General features: G+C 42.9%; 2 protein-coding genes across 3 annotated transcripts in view; one reads left to right on the top strand and one right to left on the bottom strand.

Moving 5' to 3' along the window:
* The window catches only part of wdr70 (WD repeat domain 70), a 34,313-nt gene extending 18,260 nt beyond the window's left edge, over positions 1–16,053 (top strand). For both annotated transcript variants that reach the window (XM_031855496.1, XM_031855495.1), the window contains 8 exons: positions 3,549–3,648; positions 4,057–4,141; positions 4,232–4,370; positions 10,790–10,890; positions 11,192–11,271; positions 12,977–13,093; positions 14,561–14,723; positions 15,451–16,053. In XM_031855496.1, coding sequence (XP_031711356.1) covers positions 3,549–3,648; positions 4,057–4,141; positions 4,232–4,370; positions 10,790–10,890; positions 11,192–11,271; positions 12,977–13,093; positions 14,561–14,723; positions 15,451–15,538 — 873 coding nt within the window. In that variant the 3' untranslated portion in view covers positions 15,539–16,053. The remainder of the gene's footprint in view (positions 1–3,548; positions 3,649–4,056; positions 4,142–4,231; positions 4,371–10,789; positions 10,891–11,191; positions 11,272–12,976; positions 13,094–14,560; positions 14,724–15,450) is intronic.
* A 3,167-nt stretch (positions 16,054–19,220) lies between these two features.
* gdnfa (glial cell derived neurotrophic factor a) lies at positions 19,221–24,445 on the bottom strand. Its single transcript, XM_031855497.1, has 2 exons — positions 24,222–24,445; positions 19,221–21,403 (listed from the first exon to the last, which is right to left on the bottom strand). The coding sequence occupies exons 1-2, from the start codon at positions 24,424–24,426 to the stop codon at positions 20,844–20,846; spliced, it is 765 nt and encodes a 254-aa protein (XP_031711357.1). The 5' UTR covers positions 24,427–24,445; the 3' UTR covers positions 19,221–20,843.
* Between the last annotated feature and the right edge of the window lie 774 nt (positions 24,446–25,219).

Raw genomic sequence — 25,219 nt, 5'->3', positions numbered from 1 at the left:
CATCTTCAAAAATTCTCTCCGGAGTTATGTAAAGCAGATTTCATCACCTTCTCCTCGCAGTATATTTAAGGTTTAATATCTACTCTTACTTTGGATTTAGTAGGACTATCCTCTCCACTCGACCCACTTTTATGGCGTGAGCTTCATGTAACAGCTCATAACAGAAGATCATTACAGGAGAACGGTTCCTCTGCATACCCTCCTGTTCATAGTCCGCTGACCCCGCCCCAACCTATTTGTGCTACCATGCATAGGTTCAAGGATGACTTATTGTCATCGTTCGCTCACAGTTGTATGAATGGAAATGTTGCGTGTTTTGGATACGCTCCCATTGTCCATGTGCACATAACAGAGTAGTGACGGCGGTCCCCGATGTCTTTGTTTTAGGCTCCTCGAATAAAGTAGTCGCCATGCACCCTGGAGGTAGACTATTGTGCGTTTGACTGGGTTCAAGCCTTCCACATTATGATTTAGCTGCTGTTTAGTGGGCCTGAGATAGCCTCTGGCCTAGCTGCTCCACACCTGCTGGAAGATTACAAAATGTACCTTTCATATTAAATTGACCTCTTTGACTTTTTATTTCTCAACCAAGTCAATTTCCAAGGCAGCGGAATAGGAAGATAAGAAGTGAGGAGAGTGGATTTTAGTGGAAGGTAATATACGGGTAAAATGATGATGGGAAGCAGAAAATTATCCCCGGAGAGACGACGGAGGCTAAATGGCCAACGCCTGGAAAAAAAGTGGAATCCATGTTATCTACAGTTCAAGGTAACAGTGTTATCTGTCTCATCCGAGTTAATAACTTCCCTCCTTTTACTTACTTTGGAAGTGAAGTATGACCTCGTTTCCTTCTTGTATCGTAAGGACACATCGCTCATGCATCTCACGCTCCTTTCTCTCCTGCTCCTTTTTGCTCGCGTTTCTCTACACGTCTCTATCTTATCTGTCTTCCGCGCTTTGTGCTCACTTCAAATTCCTTATCCACCTCTCCAAGTCAAAAGCCCGTATTGCTGCAATTCTCTTTTCACTGATTTATTTGCATTCCGTTTAGAATTAATGAAAGTGTAGCCGTATAAACCAAGGTTATGTTTGTTTGAGCGTTAGCAAAGCTTTACTTCCCAGACTATTGCTTCACCGCTGTCTCTTAATGATCCATCTCTCTAATCTGGCAGTGCTCGGGTAACAAACACTAAGGCAGGGGGAAGGATGCAGAGAGGAGACTGGAAGCTGGTACTGAAGCAATCAGTTGAGTCGTTTGATAATCGAGTCGTCATTTCAGTCATGCATCAAGCATCGATGTCCAAATATTGCTGGTTTCAGCGTCTTAAATGTGAGAATGTGCTGCTTTTCTGAGCTTTACATATTTGTGCATGAAAAAAATTAGAATTCTGGACCGTTGGCCGGAGAAAACAATCAGTTTGAAGACGTCACCATGGGTTCTTGTGTAAAATGTGCGTTTTGTAGACTAAATGATTCATTGAAAGTCTTTTCAGGTTAATCGACAATGAAAATTATAATTCGTATATCTCTAATTATATAATCTAGAGTTAAACAAATGAAAAATTCTAAATGCTATAACTTTTTACTGCCACATAACAAATGTATACACTTGAGTTTGGCTAGCGTAAGATGAATTTGAACATTTTCGTGTTTTCCTTTTTCACTTCGGTTCCTTCTCCACATTATGGGTTGCTGTGTACTTTTGGAGAGCTTTTCTTCTTGCTGCTCCTCTTGTGTGTATGTGTGAGAAAGATAGAGAGAATAATCTGTGTGTGTGTGTGGGGGGAGGGGGTGGGGGGGGGGGGGGGGGCTGGGTTATTTCCAGCCTAGAGCTGCAGACCTTGGCACACACACACACACACACTCCGCACTACAGTAGTACACTACTTGCTCAGAGTGAGCACTGAGAAGGTACATTGCACGCCTGGCCATCTTGAAAACAGCTGCTTCAACAAGAAGCTTGAATGCTTCTGTTTGCAGAGAAGGGGGGGGGGGGGGGGGGGGGGGGGGGGGGGGGGGGGCATTGCTGCAGTGGCTGGGATTAATTACTTTTTAATTGGGTGCATTGTAACTTCTAATTGTTTCCAAACTGGATCTAAAAGGCCAACAACAGCTTCTCCTAAAACCTTTTAAAACAACTCATCGTTTTTTACCCCACATGAGCGACAAACGGTGAGATTCCACTCTGTCTGTTCTCACCTCTATAGAATGACCTCAGCTGAAATGTCACCTGGCCTTCTTGGTTTTCAGTGATGCATGCTGATCATCACAGCCAAGTTGAGTAAGATGTCATTCTCATATACAGCCACATGCCGAGGAAATAGTTACACGGGCAAGATTCTGCACATGATTGGCCCGACGAAGACCTCGATGGCTGGGGGCGGTAAAACTCTCCTCTTCCATTGTAAGCTGATGATCGCCGTCTCTGCTTCAGAATTACTTGTGCTCTCACATACTCGGACTCCTTTTAGAACCACAGAAGACACAGGCAGGGTAGTCCTCCCCATTGATAGCAACCTGACTTTAACTGTTTTTAAGAGTGTGTTACTTATTTACTTTCTAGCCCACAGTTGTTTTTTTTCCAATCTTTTCAACCTACTCTGCTGTCTCCTATGCTTCTGGCACATCTCCATTTTTTTGTAATTAGTTCCGTTGGGTTGTTGATATTTTTGATGCGACACTCAGGACTAGTAGTTGTTCCTGGCCGACCCTTGGGACACAACACTTGTTGAAGGGTGGCTTATAATGAGAGAGAATCAAAATGCAGATGTTAGCCCGGAGCTGAGGGTAAAAGGGTTTGATGTGTGTTAGCGGCTAATAAACCGCCCGCAGTCTGACTATTAGCATACTGTTTCAGGTAGGGGCAAGGGAAAAATCTCTCGCAGACCTACGCCTGCCAAGGTAAATCTCTGCGGTCTGTAGTCCTGCTAAAGAGTGCGGTGGGTACAGTGTGTAAAGTTGCTGGTATTTCATAAGTTGAAGTGGGCTTCGTAGTTAAATATATAGTATGGTGTTCATCGAGGAAATTGAAACCGTGTGTTGTTTTGACGGCACGGAGAGTGAAAAGGTCTTTTTGTTACTGCAGTTAGCAACTGTAAAGACTCATTGGCAGTTTGATACTGCAGCCCATCAGGAGATTATAAGAGTTCTTTTTAATATTGATGAGCAGCAGTGACCAAGGCGGCGTGTTTATGGAAAGAGAGCCAGGGCTGCACAATTTATTCATTTTGTTCTGTAATGAATGATGAATTTCATCGGGTCTAGGTTTGCTCCGTCTCTGCAATGTCGTTCGAGACTTGTCTGTGATCAGCTGTGTATAAATACATTCTGGATTTGCTCAAGTATTTCTTCTTTTGCCACTTAACGCACCTGCTATTGAACACAAACAGGAGTGAGTTGCTGCTAGCATGACCTCTGTACGAGCCTTTCACTTTCATAAAGACCAAGCACATCACCGGGAATAATCAAATGGCGTTTAAAACTTATTTGACCCATTCATTGCCGGTCATAAACTATACCGATGCATTGTTTTCTCTTTTTCCTCTTAGGTCCATACAAAGTTCCACTGTCGGCAAGCACACATCCCAGGATCAGACACCTCCTGCATCTCCTTCTCCTATGATGGCAGGACTCTCGCTTCACGTGGAGGTAAGAAAAAAAGGCCTTTATCTTACAGTATCCACCAAACCCGGCAGCCAGCAGTTGCACACAGCCAAGCTCAAAGCCTCCAGTTTTTAGGTGCAATACTTGCTGCTTCATCCAAAGTGACAGGAGAAGCTTCTCTCTTCCTGTGCAAAATACAAGGAACCACCACCAACAACACACGGAACAGATGTAAACACAAACACTTGAGTTCCTCTTCGGTACGTGATCTAGTCAGGAGGTTTCATAAAGACAAACCGGAATCTCTGTGCAAGAGTCCGTCACTCAACATATTTCTGTCATGTAAATGAAAAATATCTCTTACAACCTTGTTGTATAGTCAAGTTCCACTGTGGTGACTTTCTGTAAATATCACAATTTCTAGTTGACCTGTTGTCTCGATCTTTTTTCTAGGGGATGACACTCTCAAGATGTGGGACATACGTAACTTCAGGAAGCCTGTGAATGTAGCTACCGGACTGAGCAACAACTTTACAATGTGAGAATTCTTAACTTTCATCTTAACGACTGTAAACTGTGTGTGGATTGTGAACTGATGATGATGTAATTGTGTTTTTGTCTCTATTAGGACTGACTGCTGTTTTAGCCCCGACGACAAGCTTCTCGTAACGGGGACCTCTGTGAAAAGAGAGCAGGGAAACGGGAAGTTAGTTTTCTTCGACAGAACTTCCTTTCAGAAGGTCTATGAAATAGAAGTCACCAATGCAGTAAGTCCCGCCTCAATCTCCACAACCACAACGGCTCTTATGGCAAGATGTTTTTCGACTGGTTGGTATGATATTTTGGTTACAAACCGAAATTACCCTAAATAATTTGCAGTGGAAAAGAAACACAATGAATACACAATGGAAAACATAATGAAACCGATGTGCATGTCATTCCTCCTCCACGTAAGTAGTCTTGGCTCAAACAAAACTGCAGCCTTCATATGTTTTTGTTTGGTTATATCTCCCTGAGAACACAACAACAGTCCTCATTATGACAGCCGAACAGATCTCACTGGCCTGATATGGAGATTTATTTAACTTTCTATTTAACCCAACGCAGGATTATTCCAGCTCTATTATTTATATTTAAATTCGAACCCATAGTAGTGTACACCACAGGAATTTAGAGAGACAGAACACGTATGTTCTCCATCTTCACCCTGAAAGATAGACGTGGCTGTGTTTCTGGGGGGGGAAATAAGGAGGGGAGTGAAGGCAAAGGAGGAGGAAAGTTTAAAATATGGTTTAGAGGCAAGCTAGGAGAAAGTGGAGTAATGTGACCTTTCCTTACTGCAAGTCATTCCCACAAACCTTTGGCAGGACAGCTCCTGACGCTTTTATATGCCTTTTGAGTTACATTTGAAATTAAATTATGTACGGACACAATCGGCATGTTCCATTCACGTGTGCTACACCGTCAAACACGTTAGCATAGTATGCACTTTACTAATCCTGCTTTCTCAGAAATCCATTTGGTGAGGGCAACTAGCCATAGGCGCTAAAATGAAGGGCAGAGGTGCTGTCTTCAGTAGAAATACTTTTATTTATTTTTTGTTGCTTCCTGCTCCTCCTCTGTCTATCCTTTTCAACAGATTCAGCAGTGTGTATCTGTAGTCATAACACTGAGGTCCGACCGAGGCTAATGGCTTCTAACTTGGTCTCCCTGGCTAAGACGTGACACTTTTAAATCTGCCACTGACTGAACGTGTTGGAGGGAGGGAAAGAGACAAAAGCCCCGTTTGTGTGTCTGTACATCCCTCTGCCCTGCCAGCCAGCTGCTGTTAGCTTGCAAACCTTGGCACAGCATTGACACTAAGTGCAAACCCCGCAGCACTAACTGAGGGGAGAGGAGGGTGGACTGTGTTTTAGTTGACCCATTTAATCTGAGATTTAAACTTCATTTGAATAAATAATTTTTAATCTGTTGTAATCCTTACTTAAATATGATTTTAGTGTTATTTAAGATGTGAATGTATGTAAAAGGACAACTGTTAAAATGAAAGTTTAGTGTGAGCTCGTCTGAAGTTAGAATAAATAATTATGTTAACATAGAATTGACTGAAGGTGCTATCTTTAGCAATACTATATACACAGTCGGTCAGTACCTTGGTTTATCTTCATTCAGGAGAAACAACAACAACTATCTCTGTCTCACAGTAACGTTGCTCTATTGGCTGCAAGTGTTTCTCAAAAATCAAAGCCACATGTTCTTGATTCTGGAGATGATGTTGCCACTCTACCTGTCCTCTCCTCTCTCCTCCAATCAAAGTACATTTTACTTTTGAATGTTCAGTGTTAATGGTGTCACTAACAGACAGTAGGTGGTATTATTGATCTGCACAATATGTTGCATATGGAGGTCTGTCATTTAGATCAAGCAGTGATCAGCGTCACATGTTCAGTTTAAGTTCTTCCTGCAGAGTCTACATAAACAGAATTAGCTTTAAGACGATATCGCTATAGGCGGCATCAAAGAAAGACCTCAGACACTTTGGGTCAAAGAGTCTGTAAAGAACCTAACATCACTCCATGGACGTTTTATCTTTTCCCTGTACTGAAGAGGATAAAACATTTGGAACACATTTTTCCATTGGCCGTTCACTCGTTCCACCATCTACCATTGTAAGAAGCGCTGAAAGCTTCAGCTCACTTTCACTGGATGAACAGCAAAACCTCTTCCTGTCTGCACAGAAATCCAGCAGATTTCCCACAAAATCACACCCAGTGCCATAGAAAACAATTCGGTCTAGAAACGGCACCAGCTGCCAATCGCCTTGGCAATGCTTTCAAATCTTTTAATTGTAACCTCTCAGAACTTATATGGTAATGATTTAAATACTTTAATAATGCTTTGTTCCTCAAAGGAACTACAGCTATGAGGTCTATGAAAATATCTGTTGGAAGCCTTTCACATATTTGAGCAGTTTCATTTCATTGCTTTTGTGTACATAAAAGCTTTATGCGTGTCAACATGTTGAGCTGGTTGTCCACATGGATAGAGACAACCAGAGAAAATACATTATGTGGTGGAGAAAATGTAGTAAGTGGCCGTTAATGGTAATAATCACCCCTCGTCGACAACTGAGATCAATTACTTTAATACAGCATATAGACATTTTAGTTTATTGTTTTGCCATTTTGCCATTATTTGGGCCAATGTAACTCAGTGGGAATGTTTTTTTTTGAAGTGAATCAACTTCCAAGTACAAACACTTGAATTGGGTTCTAAAAGTAAAATGCACTAACAGCCAAATCCAGAGTTATTCTGTTCCTTTGTTCATGTGAAGGAGTTGAGAACAAGGCTGGACCGAGGGCTGGGAGGCGGGTTCAAAGAAAGCGATAGTGTGCTTGTTCTATCAGCCCCATGGTTGCGTAAGACCCGGGTATTTTGATCTGAATTCTTTACTTGGAAGTCCAACTTTTTTTGGCTTTATGTGCTACTGAGCAACTTTCATAGGAATGGACGGACGCGCCGCCTCCGACGCTGCATCCAGTTCTCTTCACACATCCATGTTCCCAACCCGCTGACCATCACCATTACAATCTAAGTGTGTCTGTACCGCCCACGCCAATGGGTATCGGCAGCTTTACCCCCTTTTCTAAAATATAAATTTAGATTCAGGGAAATTTAGTTTTGCAGTAGATCAGTTATTTCTGGTTGACATGCACTCAGTGAACCTGATGAATGTGCTATTTACTATGTTTACATCAGCTGTCTGCTTCTCGGATGGCCGAAGAATTTAAGTGCAGTCTTTATAAAGTGGCGTACCAGCTAGGCGAGTGAAAGGAAGGGCCACCAATCATTTCTAACTAAACAGTCTACATAACCCCAGACCTGGAGTTTCTGGGGTATGCCTGAGAGCAGAGGCTGTTTTAGGTCCATTTGGTAAATACTTCAGCTACTCTTAAGCTTATCTTAGTTCATCAAAAGGGGCTGAAACCAGGTGAGACCATGCTGACTATCAAAGGGCCGAGCTCTTGGCTGGATTTCAAATGGAACTTAAACCTGCAGCCCCCGTGCACTTTCTCTAAATGTGTGCGTTTAGTTCTGGGTGCTGTATGTATGAATGTTTTCACATTTCAGCTTGCGCGCATGTTCCAGTATATCTTCCAGTATTTAGTGATTGTCTGTACTTTGCAAATCCGGCGAGGACCTTGGTTGCATCTTTGTCCCTCATTTCCTGTCTTCTTTCCACTGTTGTTATGCGATAACGGCATAAAAGTTGCCCCTAAAATGTTTTATAAAAAGTGTAAAGCTGCTCCAATTTGATGCACCAGATTCTCACGTGTGCCATTAATTCCCTTATTAAATGGATTGGGTAACGATATTACGTACTGTTTATTGGTCACTGTCATTAATCACATTTTATAAACTCAACCTTTGAGAAAAATGTATATTTGCACAAACTAAAAAAAGAGTGTTGGTGCATCCAACTTATAGTTACAAAGGTGTAGTTACAGCTTTATTACCTTACACAGAAGAATGATCCTAATCAGATCTATTCAGTGATCCATACTCCGTAATAGCCAAAATCCTGAGTATCTGTTTTGGGATCGATGAACGTGGCATCAGAACATCCCTAATATGATATTCTTATGCTTGGTATTTGGGCGTTTTGATGCCTGATATTCAGTTTGACTTCCAGAAGTTAGATTCAGGAGTGCAGCTTAAGAATCATTGATTAGCCCTGTTTATGGTGTTTCTCTGAATGGAATGGGACTGTTTTTGGGGGCCACCTTCACTCGTTGCTCTCCTACCATGTCACGCTTGATAGCTCTTATTAAACAATGAGCTGCTCCCGGTGCCTTGCTCTTCAGGGAGGCCTTTCATCCTCCGTAAGAGCAGCCAAGCTTGAAAGGTAGAAGGGAGGCCTTAACTATGTTCTTTCTTGTGCATCTCACCCAAGTAAATCTTGCATAATGTAAAAAGCCCGTTGTTCCAGTGAGGCAGTTCATCCTAACTACAGATTTCTCGGACATGTGCCCACTCAGTGTGCAGCTGAGGTGCTAAGCCTAGAGTTCTCCTTCCTCCTACTGAATTCAGTTGGCCTGCGTAGCTAAGCTAGTCAGAAGCATTGCACATGTGGATCCACTCACCAGCGGCTAAACAAGGAGCACAGCTGTGACGGTTGTGTCCCATTAGTGCTGCATAACTTTATTTCATAATCGTCGTACATGTCGGGCAAGTGGCTGTTGTCTTATTTATCCCTAATCAGACTTAGGTATTTTAATCTGACGGGACATAGAAGGCTGCTACTGCAGAACTGATTAAAGTTTCCTCCTTCATGATGTGATGTAATTTTGTGGACGTGAAGCATAAACAGTGGTTCCTAGAGTATAAACATGCTGCTCTGAATATCTGGAGAGCAGTTTTTACTGTTGGACCGGACTGAGCTGTGCTTGGCTCCGGGCTGCTCAGTGGATCCAGCTGTGCATGGGCCCCACTGAGCTGCTCCGTTCGACATGTTTCACCACTGACAGAATGATTTGTTTTGGTCTGAGGTTGTTTTCTGAACTTGGCTGGGCTGCCGTTACCTGGCTGTGATGGGGTTTTTTGGGGGTTTTACTGCCTGAGTTGGGTCATGCTATGTTGTACTTTGACAGTACCTGCGGAGTGTAACCAAAATTCCTAACTGTTGTCTCTGCCTTCCGTTGCATGTAGGGACTGTCCGTGTTGCTTTAGTAACGCTGATGGGGCAATTTATAATCCATTAGATATTTACATGGAAGCACAATCACAGGGTGAAGATCAATTGATGCATACATGTTGACACATGTTTTTAGAAGTGGTGAGCGTTCTATGGGATCAGCATCTGCCTTAGGACAAATACAGCAGATTTTCACAGTTTAATTAACAGTTTTTATGCTCAGATAAAACAGGGCAAACATATTTATATTTGTGCTTATTAAGCTATTTATTCCAGTTATTTATTTATCTACATGTTATCATCTATCTACCGGTGTGTTACTGGAATATGTGAGGCTCGTGTTACGTCCCGTTTAAAGCATTTTCCAGATCTTTCTATCAATTACAGCCGGCTCATGATCTGGTTGAGCAGATTAACCGTCATCTGTCCCATGAGCTGCACACCAGCGATCAGTTGGTCTGATAGCGTAGAACCAGAGTGTATGTGTAAGGCTGGTGTAAAATTGAAGCAGATTGTGAGTGAATTTAAGTCTTAATTATGTTGCGTGCTTGCGAGAAATATTGGTTGGATGTATTGTTTTATATTATCACTTAACGTTGTGTTTCGTAGTTTTCATGAAGTGTGTGTGTGTGTGTGTGTGTGTGTGTGTGTGTGTGTGTGTGTGTGAGTGAGAGATAAAGACTCCTTCCCGTGGTATCCTGGCGGGAAGCTGAACAGCTGGGCGCTAAGCAGCTTTCACCGTCACAGAATCTGGACGTCCCAGTCGTAGACCTACCCACCCCCCATCCTGCTCCCCTGTCATAGACCCCCGCGCCCCCCGCCCCCAGATTGCCTTCTCTGTTCCACATTTAAAAAAAAAAAAAAAATGCTCCCTCTCTAAAAAAAAAATCGATGCAGCTACAGGACATACAAAACCACAGCAAATAAATATAAATGTGCATACGCTAACAGAAGTCGTCACCGGAGGTTGTGATGCTTTAATAACACGCGTGAAGAAAAGAGGCACTGCTGCAGGGAGTCCAGCTCTCCACTGTAGCTCACATGTCACAGGATGAACAGAGGGTCTTCATCACTTCTCTCTGTACTCCTCTTTGGCTCTCTGTCTCTATCGCTCCCTCACATACACACACCTCTGGATAAATGTGGTCACATTTGCCTGTTGGCACTGGGCCATCTGTCACACACACACACACACACACAGACTGAGGGATCCAGCCCTCATCCCAACAACCAAATATAGTCAACTAGAGCAGCAGAGCACGCTGGGACTGATCCCCACAGTACCACAACCAAACCTGGGTCACACACGCTCACAATACTTAAGACAATAGAATATGATTGTTACCTTTTGTTCACATCCTTGCAAATCTGAACCACAGCAGATAAAAAGTAGTTCACAACTTGCTGTGGGCTGCTGTTCTCGCATGCACTACCTTCAGTTACTGTACAAAAAAACGCTTTCAACACTTTGTTTCTGTCTGTGTGTTCCAGAGCGTCGTCCGCTGTCTGTGGCACCCAAAACTTAACCAGATAATGGTGGGAACTGGAAATGGACTGGCCAAAGTCTACTATGACCCTCTTAAAAGCCACAGGTGCGTTCGGTTTTATATGTAAGGCTGGTGTTATTTTACCTTTTTTTCGTAACAATTCCCCTAAAAGACACTAAAAACAACAATGAATTTATCTTTATACTTATTGTCTGTGTAGCCACAGCCTGAAATATCTTGCTGTCACGCCATAGAATTCTATTGTTGACAAAAAAATCAAAGAATTGTCGGTTTACGTCTCTTTATGTGAGTGAAAAACTACAAAACAAGGCTTTACCCTTGATCTCTTGTTTTCTGTGTGATACGTTCAAATAGCCTCATTTGTAACAAACGGTCTCTTTTGCAGGGGGGCTAAGCTGTGTGTAGTGAAGAGCCAGCGGAAAGAGAGACAAGCCGAGACGCTAACGCAAGATTACATCATCACACGTAAGTTCCTCCATGCCTGTTCAAACTCTCACAATCTGTTTAATTCATACCTTCTAAGAATAATAGAATTTACGTGGCACATGATTCCCTGCTATCTTGCCTTGGCGTGCATGGCCCTGAACAATTACTGAAGCAATTAACGTGAAGAGCCTTTCTCAAAGCCCTCCAGCAGTTTAGTCCACCTTGAGCCACTAACCCATCTGCTCTTTACATGATAAGGCACTGCGCCTTTTTTTTACCAATCCTCAAAACAACGGTAGCCGTCTTCCAAGTGCATGATGTGACAAGTGGACCATATTCTAAGAATCCTCTTTCTTAGTTATAAAGAACAAAAATACCAACCTTTGTTTACGTGCTTACCTCTCTCTTGCTTCTCTCACACACACATACCGAGGGCTTTGCGAGGAATGAGAGTGTATAGGGCTTTCACGGGCCCATTAGCTGATGGAGCAGGGTGTGGATAAGTGGATCGACAGCCGCGGGGCACTGTGCCACGCGCCGGCCATGTGGTCTGCAGTCACGCCGGATCACGCCAGGAACGGCCACCTCTCCCACCTCTGCTGGCGTGATCTCCGCCTGATCCACCCCCACACACACACACACAAACTACCCCCCCACCTGTCACCCTGTCATATCACCAACACACGAGGCTGTCATCTCTTTACTGCGTGCCTCATGCTCCTTTGCCCCCACAGTGAAGTCATGAACATACACAAGCTGCTGACACGTCGTCCCTGATTGGCTGCTAGGACCCAATTCAGACGCCGCTTATTGTTTGGGCTACCGCAGCCTCTTCAGATGCATCGTGTGATTTCATTGCCATGCCAACAGGGTGTGAAATAGGCCGGCGTTTGACTGCCACAAGCGGCGAGTGACGCACTTGATGCCCCGGCACTGGAAAATTAGAGGGGACAGGAAGCAAGTGATGGCCCATTGAGAAAAGCGAGGGAATCTGTTAACAGTAACCTTTTTGCTTAATGTAGCGTGGAGGAGAAGAATTAACACTGAACAGCGACAGGGCTCCTGAATGGAAAATCACTTTATCTAGCCCTTTACTAAAGTGTCTCTTTGTAACCCCGAGGATAAGAGCAGAGCATACACTCACTTTACACAAACACAAATGCTGGCGCGCTCGCTCTCTCTCTTTCTCTCTCTCTCTCTCTCCCTCGTTCTCTCTTTCTTTCTCTCTCTCTCTCACACGCACTCAGTCTCTCCTTCTCACACACCTTTGGGAACACTCATTCACACTTACTCATGCACATGCTCACTCACACACTCGTGGATTTAAGTGCTGGGGTCCTTTATTGTGATAGTGTTCACAAAAGTGTGAAGAGTGGCAGAGTGATTGTCTCAGTCTAAACATGGGGGATATAATGAATATGTTGGTGTGCACCGTGGCAGAAAGAGTACACAAGAGGAGAGATCCTGCCAGAGCTCAACAGGTGTGTGTGTGTATTTTTGCGTAAATGCTGCGTATCTCCTGCAAGGTGTGGGAGCAGGTGAGATTGTGTTTCTGCATTTGCTGTATAAAAACACTGTGAAATGTCAGCGTTGCATTCTGTCTTCATTCAGCAGCGTAGCTCCTCACATGAGCAACAAACGCATATTGCCAGGTGCCCCGTCTGCTTATTTGTGCGGCTGTGTTATGTGATCTCGCAGTTACCTAAGCAACTTGATTACCCTTGTTTACCCTGTGTGTCTCCAGCTCATGCCTTACCCATGTTCAGAGAGGCCCGGCAGCGGAGTACACGGAAACAGCTGGAGAAGGACCGACTTGATCCAAAGAAATCCCACAAACCCGAGCCTCCTGTGTCGGGACCAGGTGAAGTGCATTTGGGCTTTTCTTTTTTTATTGTGGCTTTTATTAGTGCAAAACATAAACCTCACAGAATAAACTAAATAACAAGAAAACAGGTAACAGGAAAGGCAAGCTATCCCGTGTACATTGAGTGTCCCTGGAAGACAAAGCAAAAACCACGAATGAGCAAAATCTAAAACATAGTAACGAGGTACAGCTACAGTTCTACCGTTGCTTTTCAAATCATATTGTTAGAATCATCCAGTAAACATGACTGTTTGAGGCAGATATACAAATCCACAGTTGATGATGTGTTCGGTATTATGCAACCGGGCTGAAGTCGAGAGTTGTACCAGCAATGCTCCCACTTGGCCTCTCAAGGATTCAGCCTGCTGTTGCCTCACATTATTAACTGCTGGGACACAATGATGCATTGTGAACTTCCTCTAGGACCCATGGTCAATCTGTTTGTGTTGCTACTTTAATACACACTTTAACAAACGCCACACCTATGCACGGTCATGGCTACAGTCTGAACTTAGTTCCAATGAGCCGAGATGCCAGACATTATTTCCTGCTTCATTTGGTTCCAGTTGGCTCATTGCTGCTATTTTTTATTAGTTTTTCCCACTTTTCACTCACTTATTTCTTCAGTACTTTGTACTCAAAGCAATCTAATAGATCCACAGTGTAATACAGTTCAAATGTTTTATTTTTCCCCACAAGAAAAATACAACATTTAAAAAAGGGTGTCACGAAAATGTTGCCTGCCAGAACCACCCAAAAAAAAAGCCACAGCAGCACAATAAGGCAAATAACATGATTTGCACTCAAAATACGTTATTGACATATATAACATATTCAATACATCTGTCTTTCTTTATTGTAATAAAAACTGTATTTACTCAATAAAGCCTTTTCATGGAACACTGCTAAGCTAAATGACAATGAATCGTTTTGTATATAAAGTATTAAAACATATAGGGTTGGGAGAAAGACATGAAATGAAAATGTAGCTCCATTCTATAAAAATAGGATTAACTACTCGATAGCAGGCCAGGCTTTTAGAAGACAGGCTGTCTTTATATTGTTTATGCTTTGTGTGAAATGACTTTGCATAAGTGGAAGATAATGTTTGGCGGTTGGCTGGTGCTTACAAGCAAAAGGAAAACTTGCCTTTCAATCCCCCAAACAACGTCACTGCCCAACTCTAGAAGGAAACCCTGTGTGTTTAATTACGGGAATGCTCACATGCATGTGTGACGCCTGTTCTTGACCTTTTAAAGACAACCATAACAATGGCCTTTCTGGAAAGCAGCAAGCTTTTCCCTTCTGGAGCAAGAATGCAAAGAGTTTACATAAATTCTACCTAAAGTAATAAAAAAACTCAGATTGTGATAATTCTTTGCTTCTGTGTGAGTTGTTAAAATAGTGTGCCGTGGTGTAGTCACACAGTGTTTTTAATACGATATTGATTATGTGTCCTGACAGGTCGAGGAGGAAGAGTAGCAGCTCATGGTGGCACTCTGTCTTCATTCATCGTGAAGAACATCGCTTTAGATAAAACGGATGACAGTAACCCCCGACAGGCCATCCTACGTCACGCCCAGGAAGCTTCAGATAACCCTTACTGGGTTGCCCCGGCATACAAACAGTAAGAACCCCCTTATATCATCACTATGAATCATTTACACTCTCCCTGTCCACCTCATTGTTCTTCGTTTCCTCTCGCATTCAGCCTCTGGCTTTGCTCTTATTAGCAGACAGTGTAAGACGAGTACCGGGAGTGCTGCTTACTCTATTGTAATGGTACTTGGGTTTCTTCCTACCGGTGTGACACATAAATGTTTAAAGAGTTGTGCAGTTTGACAGATATACACTTTACACTGCAGAACGGAGAGTAATGGACAACTTTAGATCACTATCGGACTCAGACTGCTACATAAACGTCAAAACAAAGCTTTGAGCCAAATCTCAACAGATTGTTTCACATAATGCAAGGAAACGATCTCTAGTTAAAGATAATAGACTGGGGATATACATTATAGTAGATTGATCTGATAAAGTGCATCACTTTAGCCAGTTTGCTGAGCTCTCTCAAGAAGTAACAGTCACTATCACAGCTCTCTTTGCTCTGCTCGGAGGAACAGGCCTGTGCAGGCAGGTCTACTGTTCTTCTGAGTTACAGCCTGAACTTCCTGAAGCCCAAATTGGCCAGTACAGAAGAAGTTACTCAAATTCTAATAATAAATGTCGTAAACCATTTGTGGCCTCATAGCTCTGTTATCTGGTTATCTACATTTGAAGTTTATTGCTTTTCTGTGAAGTTGTCTGAAAAGACCTGTTAAATCATTACCCCCCCCCCCCCCCGCCCCCTTTAGAACCCAGCCAGTGCCTTTGTTTGCAGAGGACTCGGAGGAGGATGAGGAAGCTGAGAAGGAACCAGAGTGGAAGAAACGCAAGATCTGAGGTGCATCAACAGCAGCTCGTTTTGTATAGAACAGCAGACAGGGTGGGCTTGTGTTTGTGTGTATATATCATCGTAACCCAGAGGTCTCGGGATCAATCCCAAAACACGGAGTTACTATCCGACACTGCATAGAAGCATCAATTATGTCACTAAATTGAACAGTCTCTGTCCTCCCTCTTGTAATGTTTGCATACATGTGTTTATGTGCTTCTGTGTCGAGGGATAGCACATAAATGTGCAGGTTTTTCTTTTCTTTTTTTACTGTGCAAGCATAATATAGTTTTATGTTCTACTCCTTCGCTTTGCAATTCATCCTCTGGAAGAACTTGGCTTTTTATGTCTGTTTTGATTACATGGACTTTATATTCATAATTTCTATTGTTCTGTCCTCCCACATCTCCAGTTTGCTAATGCCTCATGAATTGTCTCCAGATTTTGTGGCCTGGTTGTGTTCATCAGCTCTGAAGAACAGTTTGCTAGTTTGTAAAAAGTAAATGGCAAAGAAGTACACAAACTTGCAGCCAATTCGTTTTTTTTTTTCAGGGTTTTAGACTTTATGAAGCTGTGCAGTTTTCACCTCAAGACCTATAGAAAGTCATTTGTATTCTCTTGTCAAATAGTGATATATTTTACCACAAATTAAAGTGATATTTCAGTTTTTTTACCAGCTTTCTTCTGCCAGATATGTTTTTTATGAGGCACTGACTTAATCCTGCAGATATCTGGTTCACCCAGTCCGGGCCAAAGCCGGTGTTTTGACTCACGGCTTTAAATAAAGTTTTTACAAGCAACTTTTTGCGAAGTTATTGCTTAGGTAAACTTTGTTGTAACTGCTGCATTTTCTAATATTGATGAATATATAAGAAATCATGATTCAAATTTAAAATAATCGTAATAATACAACCTTAAGTTAAGATCGTTTTCTCAAGCAACTACTCAAAGATAAATATTGAACCATCACCAAATTGCATCATATTTCTAGCGGCTCCGATTGCTTTCACTCTTAAATTTGAAATGTTAAACTTGGGCGTGGCTGCAAACAAACAATATCTCTTTGTTCGATTGTTTGTTCCATCCGGAAGTAGCTGTACTGTTCTGCATGCGGAAAACCTATATTTTGTCTTTGAATGACCTGCAGAGTGTCCAAAGATATTTCAACTGACAGAGCAAACCGCAACATACAGATCTAATCAAACACATGTTTGTGTTTTTTATTCATCTCTCTAGAGTGCAACCTCCGCAACTAGTTTGTAATAGAAATTTCAGCCACATGGTCAATTTCACTGTATACATCTTGATTTTTTTTTTTTTCTACTCGGGGGTGAAACTAGAGCAGTCTTGAGTTCCCAGCCAACCAAAGTTACAGGCAGACTAATGTCTCAGTGTCCTGGCAAACTTCCTGTAGCCATAAAATGAATACGAGACAGAGAAATACCAGGACAAGAAATATGGAAGGACTAAAACTATGATGTTTTTAAGAGCAACTAAAGTGGTGAGCTGAGATGAGATGGGCTTCATGGGGGGGGGGGTGGGGGGCTGACGTCAAGCTCGACTTGACAAAAAGCGCTCTCAACCCTCAGCAAGAGGTGAAGAGCGACCGCCGATTGATTCACTCCATCGGCGTGTGATGAACCAGTTGGCACGTGGAAGAGAGAAAGCCATGTGTGGAGCTGAAACCACAGCCTCCAGGTGCAGGCAAAGGGTCAGTTCATCCAAATGTACAAACACGTTCTCACTTACAGTACCTGCTGTGTTATGCCTATGCAATACAGAGAAGGTGAATGCTGGTTTTGTGCTTCTCGAAGCATCAAAATGTTAGAAAAACTCAACCCCAGATAGTTTTATTCGAAATACTCCACAGACCTCGTCGTGACTAGTTTTCATTGGCCATCTCTCTACCCAAGAAAGCTTTCTTTTGTGGCCGCAAGCAATCATCAATTACTGTCGGGCCCAGATACTATGATGGATAAAATTACATTTAACTTGACGAGAACAAACAAATTGGACCCAGATTTGTGGACTGAAGGATACGGCTGATGATATTCTATATCTTCCTAATTGACAAATATTCACTCTTCTTTTAGCTCTGATTTTGGTCTCAACCAACACCATGTATGTCCGCTTAGCTGCTAAAATGTTTGGTTGATAAATCTGTCTGCTTTTTGGGGTTTTTAGAGCTGAAGGCGGATGCCTACGTCAGAAAACGATGCTGAAGGAAGGAAATGAAACGTGACCAAAACATTAAAGTTGTGGGCTGTAAAACCAAAAACAATGAGCTGAGTTTGGTGATGATTTCCTGTATTTGTCTGTCACTATGAGCAGCGGCTTTTACATACACATGGTCATTTGTTCCATTATTGATATCAAATTACTGATGAACGCAGCTTTAATTACTAGGCCTCAGTACTGAAGAGACATGTGATATTGAAAACAAAAACAGCATTTAAACGGCTTTGATTCAAAAAATAAATAAAAGATTTAGGTCAGTATTTAGAGGCTCGACATTTTTGAAACTTAACTTGTGAGACTTGTGCCTTTTGTATTACAAGAATTGAGACTTGTCTTGAAGTTAAACATCTCTTGTATTACTTAAACTACACATTGTATACACACCTTGAGCCCCTGCTTAATGACTCCCTGTTTGTACCGCTGCCATCTTCTCATCAGCATTTCCAGATCTTCTTTGCTCGGTGGAAACATTCTTGAGCGCCTTAATTTACAGCTCAGTGGCGCTTTATGGCGGGCTTTTTGTTTACGGGTACGACCCTGGGCCAGTGTTCAGGAATGCACGCCACACTGCAGAGGGCCGTCTCTCAAAACCATCCCCGCAATTCTCCATACAACCCAAATTTTCAATCCTCAAATTTACATGATGCTTGTGTAAACACATGCTAGGCAAATTAGCACCATCTGGCACCGGTGCGTTATTGTACACGGCAGAATACCAGGAGACACGCTTGTTTAATAGAAACAAGTTTAATTCTGTAAAAAGTTATAAAATGAATATTGTACAAAAATAAAGTTTGCAGACAGCTTTGGTTCTGTAACACAAAACAAATGGGACGACATGACACAGGTGTTAACACAATAAGGAGTGAAAAAAGAAATCCAATCCTTGGAATATTAACACCGAGGATTCCTTCGCATCTTTACCTTTTTTTTTTTTTTTTTTTTTACTTGTCTCACCAAAGGACTAATCGCTAAGGAACAGTGGAGCGACCGGTCACGAAGATGAGAGGGCCAGTGGTCACAGTTTACACACTTTAATGTATGGTATCGAGGAGAAGCGAGGCGCTCTGAGGCTTCTGGGAAGACTCCTCAGTGCACATTCTCATCTGGAAAGGCTTATACACGAATCAGTTGTTAAAGGGGAAGATGATCCAATTGATGAGGTATGCTATGATAAAAGCTAGATTTTTTTTCTCTCTCTCTCTGTGTGTAGTGTTTGGCCTTAATTCAGCTTGATGCAGTGGATTTGTTCTGTGTGCAGGGGGATTACACAGTAAAGCTGGCTTGCTTGCTGCTGGGTGGGCACAGATACCTTGGTCCCTAATCCGTGCTAATATCAAGACCTACCCGGGGGCTCTCTTTGTTCCACTTAAAACCATCCCCTCGCAGGGTCTCGATGGGCCCAGCAACATGCTTTCAAAATGCCGCCTGTTTTCCTGGATGTATATTTGTGTATAGTTTGGGGGGGAAGAAACTCTGCTGAACTAGTTTTTACATGTAGAAAGCATGTTGAGCCTACCCATCGTCTTGCTTCTAATTCCAAAAACATATTCGTTTGTCCAAGCCTCTAGTCTTGTGATATTTACATCAGTTCCGCGATGACAGCCGCTGCGGTTGCAGGATTTTCCTTAAACTGCCTTCATCAACATGGCTTTGCCCCACGGGGATATTTGGTTTAAGACTCATGTTAGAGGATCACTTTCAAATCCCTTTTCAGGCAGTAAGACCTGTCTGTCAGAGTCGAGACAGAAGCACAAGCAGTCTTAGGAAATTTAAAGCCTATTGGGACAGTAACCGCTGCAAAGCCTTTTGACAGACTCGGTGCAAGTATAGAGTGAGGTTTCGCGTAACGTGTGCTGATAGGCAGGCATCCTGGCAAGCTTCTATACTCTGTGACTCAAAGGATGGATCCTCTGAGGCACCTGCAGATCCTCAGAGAGACCACTACTGTCGTGTCGGTTTTAGATTTCAAATTCAGAAATGTGATGGCTCCTGGTCAGAGTGATGTTCAATCTGTTCAATAAACAGCAGCAAAGCGTAATTTGCCGAGAGAGCAACGTGTGAAGTCCCCCCTGTCTTAGCATGGTCACATTTGGAAAAATGAGGTGACGTGTTTAAAAGAATGATCTACTCAAAATGCTCAAAAACAATCAATTCACTCAAACATCTTCTATTGGTCCCCTCCTCTGTGTCTCTTACTACCCTCCCTCAACTGGATAGCTAATGATGATCCTTTGGTGTCATGAACGGAGAAACTCTGGAATCTAAGTGAAGCGAATAAGCAATATTAGGATTTGTGGGCGAGTGTTTCGCAGTTCTGGATCACCTTTTTCAGATTTTGCTTGAGAAAATGCTCCACAGTGGCACCGTCGAGGACAAACAAAGCTTTCAAATAAATAAGAAAAATGACAATTTCTTTCATAAAATGGATTGAAATAAATAACAATAAGTTAATTCCCATCTTAATAAATATACCTCTTACACACACGTGTGTGTATATATATACATATATATGTATTTATGTATGTATATATATATATGAATGGATTTTATGTAGATGTAGCGTTGCAACAGAAAGTCTTTGCTGAACTCCGCCGTGGTATTTGTCATCCCATGGCTCTGAATGTAAATGTCAACATCCAGACTATGCAGTGAAAGTAATTTAGATTGCAGCTGATCATACTCCTCAAATCTCCGCGTTCCTCTGAAGTCTTAGGAGCAGCTATGGAAAAACTGATGTTCCTGGGAAAATGAATTCCTCCGGAGCTATAAAAACCAAAAACAAGTTTTCTTCACTCTCACCTCTTTTAGACAGCACAGTTAGTTAGCAAAGTGTAACAGTCTCGTTTCTCCTGCATATACTGGTCAGGGGTTCTGAAGGACTGAGCATGGACTGTCAACGTTGAATGTACAGTTTGCTATTTGAATGGCTTTCCCATTGTTTTTGACTGCCAATAAAAACACGAGTCAATACACTCCCTTTTTCGACCAGGTGTGACCGTAGTCCAACAGAGATCCCACCAGCCGGGAACAGTGATCCTTAGTTCACTGATGTAGATCTCGTCTGTCACGTCATCAGACACAGGCACACTTCCTGGCAGAATGCTTCTTCAGCGTGTGATATACTACATTGTCGTCCAAGAAAGATAAGTCATCGTCGAAAGCGATTGGCCGGCAGCAGGTGCGGGAGGGCGTGTCCTTGTCCAGCTTCTTGTTGTGTGTGAGATTGTTGAGGATCTTGTCATAGTTGGTCTCCGCCTCCACGCAGGGGCCGCTGCAGTACCGAAAGATCAGCTCCTCTTTAGTCTGGTAGCCCAGCCCCAAGTCTGTCACGTTGAGGTGGACCTCCTTTAGCAAGCAGCCTCGGGTCTGCACCGCTATCCTGTCCCTCCCCTTCTCACCTCGCCCTCCTTTCCCACCTCGGCTTCCGCCTCGTCCCCGACCACGCTTCCTGTCACCATGTCCTCTCCTCTCGCCTCTCGCGCCTCCTGTGTTTGCTGCGCCCCTCTGTCTCTGCTCCCTCCGTCCCTTGGAGCCTCCGCTGGGCTCCGATGATCTCCGGAGTCTGCCGATGGTGGCCTCAATAAAATCCATTACATCATCAAACTGCTCCGGATAGGGACCCGCGTTGTCATCTGAAAGATAGAGAAGGAACACATTCCCTTATAAAGTTGGTATTAAAATAATATATCACTGACTTTCTGAGACATCCGTGGATAACATAATGGATCATTTCTGCTTGTGATATGATAAAAGTGTAGTTACTGCATATTACATGGTGAACAGTCTGAGCAGATATCCCCTATATTGCCATTTTATTCCTGTCATTTCTTGTTAATTCCCAGGGAAAGTTTCCACCTTAAACATTCCCAGAACTTTGCACCCCTAGGTGAGATAAACAATAAATATGGAAAAATGTCCACGGTATACAAAAAATGAGTATGTAACATGGTTGCACAAACTAACTGGCTCTGTCCAGCAGTAACAACATTCACCAACTAGCACCTCTAAAGATAATTAGCTGACGTGTTATATCTTGTTTAATCTGTACAAATGTGAGCGTGGTATTGATCTTCTCATTTTAACTCATGCTAATTCTATACCAGCAAGTGAATAAGCGTATTTCCCAAAATGTCAAACTACTCCTTTTAAATGCACAAATACAGATGTGTACGTAACATGCAGAATTGAATAAATGCACTTCGACCAAAGCAATCAGTTCAACAAACCATTCACACACGTGTTGAAAAATATGCAGACAATGTCCATAAATACTGGGAAAGATCCTCTGAGAGATCAGAAACGGTGCGTGCTGATTTATAGATTAGATGTCAGGCGGAGGAATGCAGAGAGCAGTCCAGAGTTGTTCTTATTGACGTGAGTGCAGGTGCCCTGCTTTGACTCTTTTCAAGATGGCTGATGGGGGATGAGTTGGAGGCTGAAGTTCAGAGGGTGTTGTCACTTCCACTTTGTTGTAGTCAAAGAAGAAGATTTGTACATCTGTAATGACGGGATGTGGGTAGACTTGATTTTGCATGAATAACCAAGGCCGGCACGCTGCCTACATTCGTTTTCAATCTCAGGGAACCTGAGTCGTTAAAGGTTGTTCAGCTGTACATCTGCAGTTAACCATGTTTGCTTTCACACACCAATTGCCTGTGATGATACAGTAGGCACAGACCAATTACACCACCACGAGAGACGCAGTGAGAGATAGTTTTTCAGCCATTTAATTCTTTCATGGATGTAATTTGAGAATGCCAACACTTCAAAGGCCAAATAAAAAGGAAATCATATGCGTTGGGTCATTTAGATGAAGCAGATTTTCGTCTGCTCGGAACTCAAAACATGCACCAGCTCAGCTCTCCGCCATCTGCTGCGAGCAGCGATGAGAACTGACTGCAAGTCTTGGACCCTCCTGTGTTCCATGTTGATTCTATTATGGGGTAAAGTCTCTCCTACTCCCAACGCCTGAAGGTCTGGCAACGATGAACTATGAGTGCGAATCATGAAGACATATTGTTCTGAAGGGAATCAATTGGTCCAACTCTTTACCTGCGTGCGTCTGTGAGTGTTTGGATGTGTGTCAGGAAGTCATGGCCAATGGGGGAGCGATATCTGGCAAGTGGTGTTGTGGTTAACACAGCCTCCATATTGCAGTGTCACCTATCTCTTGTCTTACCTTTGGCGGCACACCAGCCATCTGATCCGCCTGCGCTCCACAGTTGATTGGGCCGCTGCTCGTATATCAGGTGAGCCCGGGCCAATCTGTTTAGACACACCTGCCCTTTGATTTAGACACCTCCTATTGTGTGTCAGCTGACAGCCAGGGTGGCTACAGTGTACACCTGCTGACAGACTGGGCCAGTGGCAGCCAAAGGAGCAATTCAAGGTGCAAATTGTGCCATAATTCATTGGCTGAATACTACAATATCAGTCCCCTCGTGCAGCTGCTGCCTGCAGATTTTAGCCTAAAAAAACTTTGATGTTACGCGCAAACTAACAGACCCGTCCCCTTTTAGGGCTAAAGTTTTGTTTACACTGTTAGTGTATAGTTAATGGTCTTTGGTTACAAGCACATCAGTGATGTCACCATGGTCCAAACAAGAATATGAGGTGGCAGGACAAACATTTGTCCAAATGTTCCATTCCTTATCTAGTTCTTGGCCGCGTCTACTCGTGCGTGAAGATGATACTGTGTCACTTTGATCCAAACAAAATAAATTCCTGCCCACTGTTGCTGTTAAAATGAACATAAACACAGGACTCTCACTCGGTGCTTCAAACTTTCCGGTGTTGTCCAGCCTCTCGCCTGCAATGTGGTTCACACTGCCATCTCTAAACCCATCATTTCTGACTTTTGGCAGATGGGCAAAGGTCATGGGGTCTTTATGTTTCAGAGTGGCAGAGGTGAACGTAAGCAAAGGGAGAAGGGGGAATGTGTGGAGAGCAACCTCTGAGATCAGAGCTGCTCATGCTCTTATTCATGCTGCAGGCTTGTTTTGACAAGTGCTGTAACCACACAGAAGCAATAAAAAAACAAATGAAGATCTTCCATCTGATAACCTGCCTGTCTGAGAGCCTTATCGATGTAGGACTCTCCACTGTTGGCTCAACCCACTGGCTATCACTTTACCTGCTGTTTCTCAAGTGTGATTAGTGTAAATTACTTGGCCAGCAAACCAATGGTGTCTGAAGGGCCCTTTCTACACAATGCCACCTACAGTATGAGCTGTATATGCTGCCTACTTTTCCTCTCGGAAGTCAACACGTTGCATGACAATGAGATGAAAAGATGCCAGCTTCACTATTTATGATTGAATGATTTTAAATGGTTTGCACAAGCAGCGCAGATCAAGACTAAAATGTGAAACCCCATGTGGGACGATTATCCACCATTGACGGTGACTGCGCCTCACACAAGATTTTGTCAAATCATGCCGCGTGCCTTACATTGATCCTCCATGGAGATCTCCTGCAGGTTGCGATATTTACGCTGGAACGTTGGCTCTTCTTCCTCCACAGACAGGGACGCAGAATCACTGTAGCCGCTGGGGAAATAATGCCTCTTGGCTGGCTGAGTGTTTTGGTAGAGAGGCCGTGTAGCAACAGAGTTCAGGAGCAACAAACACGTGGCCAAAACGTCCCATAACTTCATCTTAGACCTCAGTTCCTATGAAGAAAGCTGCAAAGATAAGAGAGGCTCTTTTATTTCAAATGATAAGAAATAACAATAATAAAGTTATCAAAAATACACCTACTCTTCAATCACAATGTAGGCCAACTCTTGTTCATAATAAAGTCAGCAAAGAGTTTGAAACAGTGTGGCCAGACCTGCCCTGACTCATTCTGTATTAATAACTGTGTCATCATGTCGAGAGGCTTTGAACACTTCGTTTCCGTCTCATAGTGGAATTTGTTGTAAATATAAATATCAGCGTAAACCTACCAGGCCATTCTAAATAGATTAATCACAATGAAAAATGGCCTATGTGCTTGATAATCTCAAGGTATCCCCAACATATAGAAATAGTGATACAATGAATAATGCGTAAATGTGTGCGTAAAAGTACTATGTTGTTTTAAAATTCCCAGCAGCCTCCTACTTATTCTCTATTGACCTATGAGGAATATTAGATAATATATTCATGTTGTTGTGAGGGCGAGCTCTTGCTACTTGTAATGAGGCACGGAGGGTGCGCCTTACACAAAAATGCGTTGGTTAAAGCACGCACCACACCGTGTTGGCAACGATAGCCTAAATAATGGTGTGAGTTGGCCAGATGGCGATCCCCAAAGCTTACGTGACTCTGTCTAATGGCATGTTGAGTCTGCAGTAAACCTAAACAGCTATGCATGGATAAATACTGTGCTTAAAAATGCCGTGCAAAAGTCCTAACAAATGCACAAGCTGCATTTTTCATTTGAATTTGCTATTTCAACGAAAATCA

This window comes from Anarrhichthys ocellatus, unplaced genomic scaffold (assembly GCF_004355925.1).
Source record: "Anarrhichthys ocellatus isolate YVR2014 unplaced genomic scaffold, GSC_Weel_1.0 scaffold16, whole genome shotgun sequence".
Classification (NCBI taxonomy): Eukaryota; Metazoa; Chordata; class Actinopteri; order Perciformes; family Anarhichadidae; genus Anarrhichthys; species Anarrhichthys ocellatus.
Note: the sequence above shows the minus strand (reverse complement) of the source record. Positions and strands in the feature narration are given on the sequence as shown.

Excerpts from the sequence above, each read along its gene's own strand:
- gdnfa (XM_031855497.1), bottom strand. The coding sequence starts at position 24,426 with ATGAAGTTATGGGACGTTTTGGCCACGTGTTTGTTGCTCCTGAACTCT. Across the intron at positions 21,404-24,221 it reads GATCTCCATGGAGGATCAAT|ATGACAACGCGGGTCCCTAT; the intron begins GTAAGGCACGCG and ends TCTATCTTTCAG.